At 67.4% G+C, this 9,236-nt stretch overlaps 1 protein-coding gene across 1 annotated transcript; it reads right to left on the reverse strand.

The window, feature by feature from the left end:
• Window positions 1-895: 895 nt before the first annotated feature.
• GRN (granulin precursor) lies at window positions 896-8,704 on the reverse strand. The gene is given in 15 exon segments (XM_068167176.1): window positions 896-1,082; window positions 1,181-1,453; window positions 2,082-2,181; window positions 2,183-2,310; window positions 3,091-3,187; window positions 3,189-3,319; window positions 3,974-4,071; window positions 4,154-4,259; window positions 5,294-5,400; window positions 5,508-5,652; window positions 5,740-5,843; window positions 6,860-6,944; window positions 7,053-7,097; window positions 7,193-7,296; window positions 8,596-8,704. Coding segments are annotated over 15 exon segments (1,752 nt in total). The 3' UTR covers window positions 896-962.
• Between the last annotated feature and the right edge of the window lie 532 nt (window positions 8,705-9,236).

Below are 9,236 nucleotides of genomic sequence, written 5' to 3' on the forward strand. Positions count from 1 at the left end.
CCATCCCTCCCAGCCCACCACCACCCTCTCAGCCCACCATTACCCTCCCCCAGCCCACCATTACCCTCCCCCAGCCCACCATCGTGCCCTCCCAGCCCACCACCACCCTCTCCTACCATCCTGTCCCATCCCAATCCCATCCAGGCCCTACCTCATGCCACCCCACCCCATCCTGCCACCCCCCTCCCCGTGCCATCACCACCATCCCGCCCTGCCCCTGGTCCCCATTGCTGCCCCACCGTGCCCTGCCCGGGGAGGGAGCATGGGGACAAGACCTGGATCATCTGGGTCCCTATGTGCTTGGGACCCTCCCCCTGCATGCCCCCTCTGCTGCCACCCAGCTTTGCCACGTGGGGTTCTGCTGCCCTGCCACCCCTGCCCTCACCCTGACACTGCCATTCACCCCCCCCTGTCTTATGGGTGGGGGGTGGGAATTGCATGTGTGTCCCCCCCCACCTCCTGATGCATGTCCCCTCTTGTGCTCTTGTGTCCCTGCAGGACAGGGGGGGCTGGCACTGCCCCCCGGGCCAGTGGTGCCTCCAAACTGCCATAGGAACTGGGAGGGGGGGTGGTGCGGGCTGTCTGTCCTGCCCCCCTCCCACCCCCCCCCCCCCTCGTCATTCCCCCCCCCCCCTGGATTTTAATCGTGTTTCTAAACGTTTTCTACGTGGTGAGGATGAAGAGGGACAGGCGGGGGCTGGGCTGGCGGGGGGAGGGGGGGCACATGGGGACACCCCCCCCCCCTCAGGGCACAAAGCTGCTGTGTGCTCCTGCCCGCCCCCAAGATGGCATTAATATATTAAACACAACAACCCCCTCCCCCGCTCGGTCTCTGCTCAGTTTGCTCCCCCCCCCCTAAAAAAAAACCCACCCCAAGGAACCAGGGGGGTGGGGGTCGTCCTACAAACCTTTTATTGGGGTGCTGGCACTCGGGGGGTGAGGGGGGGCTGTCCCTGGGGCCATCAGAGCAGCACCCTGTGGGGGTCGGGCAGGTCCCAGCGTAGGGGGGTACACCCCAAGCCCCCAGCAGCGCAGCGGGACCCCCCCGGGCAGCAGTGGCGACCGTCGAGGCAGCAGGAGCCCTGCAGGGAGAGAGGGGATTGGGGTGAGATGCTGCCCAGACCCCCACCCCGGTGCCCACCCCCCCTCCAGCCACCCACTGCTCCCCCTGGACACTGACCTGGGCGAAGGGGCAGCACCCCCAGGAGCCGGCCCGGCCCCGGCAGCACTTCTGCCCCGCCCGGCAGGAGCGGGAGGCGGCGCAGGGCACGGCGCCCCCCGCCGGGGGGCTGGCGGCTCGCAGCGGGGCGGGGGGAGGCGGGGGCGCCCAGCGGAGGGACTCGGGGGCCCGCAGCAAGGGGGTGGGCGCCAGCAGCTTGTCGCAGCTCTGGGTGGCCTCGTTGCAGGTGTAGCCACGGGGGCAGCAGTGCTGGTGGTCCCGGCAGCAAACAGCCTGGGGGGTGGGCAGCAGCATTGGCATCAAGGGGGAGCTGGGGGCACCCAGGAGGAGCTCGGGCATCTGGGTGCCAGCCTGGCTCCTGTCCTTCCTCCTCCAAAGTCATCCAGACACACACACACACACCCCCCCCCAACCCTGCTCACAGCCAGCAGCAGCCCCTGGCACTGGGGTACCCACGGGGGACCCCTCACACGGGGATGGAGAGGGGGGGTTGGTATGGAAGGAAGGGGTTACTGGTGGAGGGGGGGTTACTGGTATGGGGGGGGTTACTGGTGTGGAGGGGGGATTGGCATGGAAGGAAGGGGTTACTGATACGGAGTGGGGGTTACTGGTGGGGAGGAGGGGGTTACTGGTATGGAGAGGGGATTGTTACTGGTGTGGTGGGGGGGGTACTGGTATGGGGGGTGTAGTACTGGTATGGGAGGGGGGTGTTACTGGTAGGGAGGAAGGTTACTGGCATGGAGGAGGCCTGTCCCACACTTGGCTCCCACTTGTCCCCCAAGAGCCACCCCCCCCCAGTGCCCACTCGGCTCCAGCTCCCCCAGTTCCACAGGGCCCCTCGTGTCCTGGCACATCCCCCACCCCACGCCCCCCGAGCGCTCCACCCTGCCCCCTGCCCGACCTGCTCGAGCGGGCAGCACCCCCAGGCCCCCGTGGCGAGGCGGCAGCAGGTGCTGCCGTCGGGGCAGCTGGTCTGCTCGTCGCAGCGCACGTCCCCCCCCCCGCCGCAGGGCAGGGCTCTTCCGCAGCCAGGGCTGCGCACCGCCGCCCCCCAGCAGGCAGCTGCTCCCCTCCGGGTTGCAGGTGGAGCCCCGGGGGCAGCAGTGAATGTGGTCGGGGCAGCAGACGGCCTGAAGGGGAGCAAGAAGGGACAGTGAGCACAGCATGACCCCCCCCCACCCCACCCTGAGCCCCTCAGCTCGCCCACACCCAGGCACCCCCAGGGGACAAACTGCGCTGCCCTCTGCCCTGTCCCCTCTCCACCAGTGCCAGGCTGGCTCCACGGATGCTCTGGCTGGATTATGGGGACCCCCTCACCCCTCCTGTCGCCCCCCACCCCAAGTGGGACACAGGGAAGTCCCCCAGCATGCTGGTGGCCTCCTGCCCTTACACCACGTCCAAACCGGTGCCAGCTAACAGAGGCAGCCTGGCCAGGGGAGGGGCAGCAAAGGGGCACAGGGGCACGCTGCGGGGGCTCTGGGCTGGCCACATCCCTCCTGGGGGGACACCTGCCCTCATCCCACCAGGGCACGGGGGGACACCTGGCACTGTCACCCCCGGAGGACAGGGGACATTGGCCCTCATGGCACTCAGGGCACCAGGGACACTTGGCATTGCCCCTCCTGGCAAACAGGGGGCACCTGTCCTCATCCCCCCAGGAGGAGGGGCGCTGGCACTTGCCCCACGCAGGGTACAGCTGCCCCATCCCGCGGGGGCAAAGGTGGCTCTGTCCCGAGGGCCAGGAGGTGGCAGTGCCCTGCTTCAGCAACGAGCACCCTGCGAGGACCTCTGGGTGGTCTCAGCCCTTCCCAGCAGCTGGGTGCACCACCCTGCCCCCTCCCCCGCCCCTCCCCCGCCCCCCCCAGCTGGGGTCACCAGCACGGCCTTGTTCCCCACGGGGTCCCCCAGACCTCCTCGAGCGGGCAGCACCCCCAGGCCCCCGTGGCGAGGCGGCAGCAGGTGCTGCCGTCGGGGCAGCTGGTCTGCTCGTCGCAGCGCACGTCCCCCCCCCCGCCGCAGGGCAGGGCTCTTCCGCAGCCAGGGCTGCGCGCCGCCGCCCCCCAGCAGGCAGCTGCCGGCCACCGGGTCGCAGGTGGAGCCCCGGGGGCAGCAGTGAAGGTGGTCAGAGCAGCAGACGGCCTACGGGGGGGGCAGAAATGGGGAGCAGTGAATCCAGCTGCCCTCCCCCCAAGACACCCAGCTCCATGCCTGGGGACCTCCCCCCCCCCCCCCCAGGACAAATTGTGCCCCCTCAACCTGTCCCTTGTCCCCATCCCAACATGGCTCATGGCTCCATCCACTGCCACTCCTGTGCCCCGCGGTGGGGCAGCACAGGAGGTCCAAGGGCATCCCAGCAGCCTCCTGCCCCTTCACCACCTCCCACCCCTGGATCCCCAAGCTGGTCCCAGTTAAGAGAGGGCTGGAGTGGGGGCCTGGGCATCAGTGGGGTGAACGCCCTAGGACTGGCCACAGCCCTCCTAGGGGGCAGGGGACATTGGCCCCCATCCCACCCAGGGCACAGGGGACGTCAACCTTTGTTCCTCCTGGGGCACAGGGGACATCTGCCACTGCCCCTCCTAGTGGGCAGGGGACATTGGCCCTCATCCCACCCAGGGCACAGCTGGCACTGCCTCTCCCAGGGGCACAGGGGGCATCAGCTTTTGCCCCTCCTGCTGGCCAGGGGACATCTGTCCTTGTCCTTCAGGGAGCCCTCGTCCTCACCCCTCCCAGGGCACGGGGCGTATCTGATCTTGTCCCACCCAGGGCACAGGGACCCTCCCCCAGCCCCCTTACCTCCTCCAGCGGGCAGCACCCCCATGCCCTCTGGCTGATCCTGCAGCAGGTGTTCCCTGCGGGGCACCTCGTCCCGTCCTCGCACCTCACCTCGCCAGCTGGGGACGAGGGCACAGTCTGAGCTGGCACGCTCCCCCCCATCCCCAGCCTGGCACAGGAAGGGGCAGGGGGGGTCCTCACCTGCGGGCAGGGCTGCCCGGGGTCGTGCTGAGGTGCAGGTGGAGCGCTCCAGGTCACAGGTGGTGCCCTGTGGGCAGCAGTGCTGCCCGTCGCTGCAGCACACCGCCTGCCCGGCACAGCCTGGTGGGTGCCCGCCGCACCCCTGCCACCGCCCTCCCTGCCCACCCACGGGCACCAGCAGCAACAAGCACAGGGTGGCCTCTCCTTGGAGGTGCCAGGTATGGGATGAATGGCATAGGAGTCTGGCATGCAGTGCCCAATGCAGGGTGCCCAGAATGGAGAGCATGGCACGGGTGATTCAGGACATAGAGTGCCCAGCGTGGAGTGCCCAGCACAAGGTGTCTGGTGTGGGGTGCTCAGGACAAGGTGCCCAACACTGGCTGCCTGGGACAGGGTGCCCAGCATGGAGTGCTGGAGACAAGGTGCCCAATATTGGGCTGCCAGTACAGGGTGCCCAGTGTGGGGTGCATGGCATGAGGTGCCTGGGATAAAGTGCCCAATACAGGTTGCCCAGCACGGGATGCCTGGAATGGGGTGCTGGGTATGGGGTGCCCAGCTTCAGGTACCCAACGTGGAGTGCCTGGGAAAGGATGCCTGGCATGGAGTGCTCAGTATGGGCTGCAGGGGTGGGGCAGCTGGCATGGGGTGCCTGGTACTGGGTGCTTGGTATGGGATGCTCAGCGTTGGGTGCCAAGCACAGGGTGCTCAGGACCATGATGCCTGGCATGGGGTGCTCAGTATGGGCTGCCAGTACAGGCTGCCTGGCACAGGGTGCTTGGGACACACTGCCTGATACAGGGTGCTCAGCACAGAGTGCTCAGTGCAGGCTGCCTGGCATGGCTTGGTGGGCATGGGGTGCCTGATGTGGGATGCCCAGCTCAAGGTACCCAACACGGGGTGCTTGGGACAGGATGCCTGGGCATGGGGTGCCCAGTATGGGACAGCTGGCATGAAACAGCCAGTACAGGGTGCCCAGCATGAGGTGGGCAATGCGGGGTGCTCGCTGTGGGTTGGTGGATGTGGGGTGCCTGGCACGGGATGGCTGGTGAGGACAGAGGGGAGAGGGGAGGATGATGCTTGGCCCAAGCTGCCCACACAGGGTGCCCAGTGTAGGATGCCCATTCTGGGGCTGCCACTCACGTTCTGCAGGGGACAGCAGCCATACTGTGCCGAGGGCAGCTGGCAGCAGGTGGATCCGTCGGGACAGGCCGAGCGCCCGTCCGGGCACAGCACCTGGCGCAGGGTGACTGCAGGGGCACACACAGGGCGTCACCACCTCCCCTCCCCTCCCCTTCCCTCCTTCCTGCCCCACCCACGAGGGCCACCCCACCGCTGGCAGGGGCACAGCCCTTACCTGGCACCGAGGGCTGGCGCTTCCAGGCGGGGAAGGTGGTGCCCAGGGGCAGGTGGTCGCCAGCGGGCGACAGGCAGCGTCCGTGCGCCAGGTCGCAGAGGGTGGCGTGGGGGCAGCAGTGCACTTTGTCAGCACAGCAGGAGGCCTGCGGGCACCGGGCAGGCTCGTCACGGCGCTGGCCTCAGGATGTGGCCCCCACAAGGCCCCTGTGCCCCCCACCCCGTCCCTGTACCTGGGGCATGGGGCAGCACCCCCAGGCGCCGCTGGCCGTCACGCAGCACGTGGCACCGTCGGGGCACTCGGACTGCCCGTCGGGACAGGGCACAGCACGGGGGGCTGCAGAGAGCAGGGACAGGGCAGGACAGAATTAACCAGGTTAGAGGAGACCTCTGAGATCATCGGACTCCAACCTCTCACCCAGCACCATCTGATCAATTCAACCATGGCACCAAGGGCCTCATCCAGGCTCTTCCTAAACACCTCCAGGGATGGGGACTCCACCACCTCCCTGGGCAGCACATCCCAGTGGCCAATCTCTCTTGCTGGGAAGAATTTCTTCCTCACCTCCAGCCTAAACCTCCCCTGGCACAGCTTGAGACTGTGTGCTCTTGTTCTGGTGCTGCTTGCCTGGGAGAAGAGACCAACCCCCACCTGGCTCCAACCTCCCTGCAGGGAGTTGCAGAGAGCAAGAAGATCTCCCCTGAGCCTCCTCTTCTCCAGGCTAAGCAACCCCAGCTCCCTCAGCCTCTCCTCCCAGGGCTGTGCTCCAGACCCCTCCCCAGCTTTCTTGCCCTTCTCTGGACACCTTCCAGCAGCTCAACCTCTTTCCTAACCTGAGGAGCCCAGAGCTGGACACAGGACTCAAGGTGTGGCCTCAGCAGTGCTGAGCACAGGGCACAAGGACTTCCCTGCTCCTGCTGGCCACACTCTTCCTGCTGCAGGCCAGGATGCCCTTGGCCTTCTTGGCTGCCTGGGCACACTGCTGGCTCCTGTTCCGCTGCTGTCCACCACTCCCCCCAGGTCCCCTTTCTGCCTGACTGCTCTCAGCCACTCTGCCCCCAGCCTGTAGCACTGCCTGGGGTTGTTGTGGCCAAAGTGCAGGACCTGGCACTTGGATGTGTTCAATCTCCTGCCCTTGGCCTCTGCCCATCTGCCCAGCCTGGCCAGGCCTCTCTGCAGAGCTCTCCTACTCTCTAACAGATCAACTCCTGCCTCCAGCTTGCTGTCATCTGCAAAGTCACTGCTGATGGACTCAATCCCCTCCTCCAGATCATCAATAAAGATATTGAACAGGATGGGGCCCCCAGGCTCATCCCTGTGTCCCCCCCCCCACGTGTGGCACCCCCCCATACCTAGGGAGGTGACGCAGGAGTCGCCGTCAGCGCTGCAGTGGGACCCTCGGGGACAGCAGCGGTGGCCACCAGTGCAGGTGACACCCTGGGGACACAGAAGTGGGGGCAAGTGGGAGGGCAGCAGGGGTGTGGGGGGGAAGCCTCCCTCAAAAAGGCAGAAAGAGGGGAAACTGAGGTAGGGAGGGTGGCTCACCCCTGGCAGCGGGCAGCTGGCTCCAGTTCTGCTGGCAGGCAGGGCCTGGGAGGGGTGAGAGGTGTAGGAGGGGGAGGGGCACTGTTACCCTCTGGGGGGGTCCCCATCCCTCACATCCCCCCTGGCCCCGGGGCACTCACCGGGGTGGTGGGACACAGCTGCCCGTCGGGGCATGGCAGCCAGGTGCTGGCTCCAGCCAGCGGCAGCCACAGCAGCAGGAGGGGGCTCATGGCGCTGGGGGCACCTGTGGGCAATGCCCCCCCACACCATGGCACCACTGTGCCTCAAGTTCCCCATTCACCAAGGTGGCGGGGGGGGGGGGGGGGGGGGGGGGGGCAGGTTTCTGCCCCAGCAACCCCCCCTGGCCCTGCAGCTCTTGCTTCTCCTTTCAGCACCTGCTGGGAAAGCCTCCTCCCTCCTCCCCCCCCCCCCATCCTCACCCAGGGCACCACCACCCCCGACCCCAGGGCTCCTCAGCAAGGCAGGGGGCACCTCAGGGTGCTGGGGAGGGCACCCACTCGTTGTAGGGGGGGGGGAGATGACACTGTGGTGTCTGGCACCCCAACCACTGCCCGCAGCACCCCGATAATATCTGTCTGTGGTGAAGGAGGCTGCGGGGGGGTCAGCACCTTCCTGGCCAGTACCCGTGGGTGCTAAGGGCCCCCCCAGACAAACTTCCTTCCCCCCAGGGCACATTTTCCCTTCCCGTTTCTCCCCCTCCCCTTCCCCCCCCCCCCTTTCACAATCCACAATCACTTTCACTTCCCTTTCCCCAGGCTCCGGACCGGCCACAGCCCCGCACCCACTCATGGCTGCCTGCGCGCCACGGGGGCGTGGGGGGATGCTGGGTGCTACTCCCCCAGCACCCCAGCTCCCTCCCAGGGGACAAACTGAGAAGGGTCAGGACCTCCCCCCCACCCCGCGGAGATCCCCGCCGTGAGACCCTGGGCTGTGGGGCAGGGGAGCAACCCCTCGGCGCCACTGCGCTGTCCTCTCCTGGGGGTCCCAGTACCTTCCAGCGGCCGCCAGTGCCCTCTGAACCCCTCCTGATTCCCAGTGCTCCCAGACCGCCCCATGACACCCAGTACCCCTAGAATCCCAGGACTCCCAGTCCCCCTACATCCCCATTTCCCAGCGCTTCCCACTGCCCTAGAACCACCTCCATGACTCCCAGAGCCTCCCACTCCCCACCAGTGTCTCCTAGTGCCCCCACAGCGCCCTGTGATTCCCAGCGCTCCCCAGTATGTCCCAGTGCTCCACAGTGACTCCCAGCACCCTCAGGGTCTCCCACTGCCGTCCAGTCCCTCCCAGTACCCCGGAGCCTCCCGTGACTTCCAGTGTCACCCCCAAACTTCCCAGGAGATCTCAGTATTCCCACTGCCCTCCCTGACTCCCAGTTTCTCCCAGTACCCCCAGAACCCCCCCCGACTACCAGTGCTTCCCAGTACCTTCGAGATTCCCTCCCAGTGGCCCCCAGTGCCGTCGGTATTCCCTCCCACTACGCCCCACCACTTCCTTGGTACCCCCAAACGCTCCCCAGTACCTCCCAGCGATCCCAGTCCCTGCCCCGGTCCCAGTCCCACCGCCACGGTCTCCGTGCCTGCCAGCCGCAAGTCCCACCCCCTGCTTCCCATTGGCCCACGGCTCCGCATGCCACGCTCCCATTGGCCAGTTGAGGAAAGGGGGCGGGCGCTCCCGCCCTTCATCACGTGACGCGCAGCCACATGACCGCGGCCCCCCCCCCCCCCCCCCCCCCGGCCTGGGAGCCACAACTTGGGCAGGACTGAACCCCCCTTGCCCCAATGGACGCCCTCCGGGCCGGGGGCACGGGCCCTGGCACCACGCCGGGCATGAGCCCCGCGGCCCTCAGAACTGGGCAGCACCCCTGAATCCCCCCCAGAACCTAGGCCCTTGTAACCCCCACCGAATCCTCCCACAGACCCCCCCTGAACACTGCGTTTCCCCCGAAACGGTCCCACCCCAAGCCCCCCTAAACTCCTAACCCTGACTCCCAAGTCCCCTTCCCCACCCCCATCCTCTCCAAACCCCCATAAAACCCCCTCCAACCCTCCCAAAGCTCCCAAGCTCCCCCAAGCCCCCCCAACCCCCTTGACACCCCCCCCCCCCCCCGCCCGCCGGTCTCCCCCAAACTCCCTGCGTGGAGCAAGGAAACACAAAGCCAGA

The sequence above is a fragment of the Melanerpes formicivorus genome, unplaced genomic scaffold (assembly GCF_026170545.1).
Source record: "Melanerpes formicivorus ecotype bairdi unplaced genomic scaffold, bMelFor1.0.p_v2 SCAF_113, whole genome shotgun sequence".
Classification (NCBI taxonomy): Eukaryota; Metazoa; Chordata; class Aves; order Piciformes; family Picidae; genus Melanerpes; species Melanerpes formicivorus.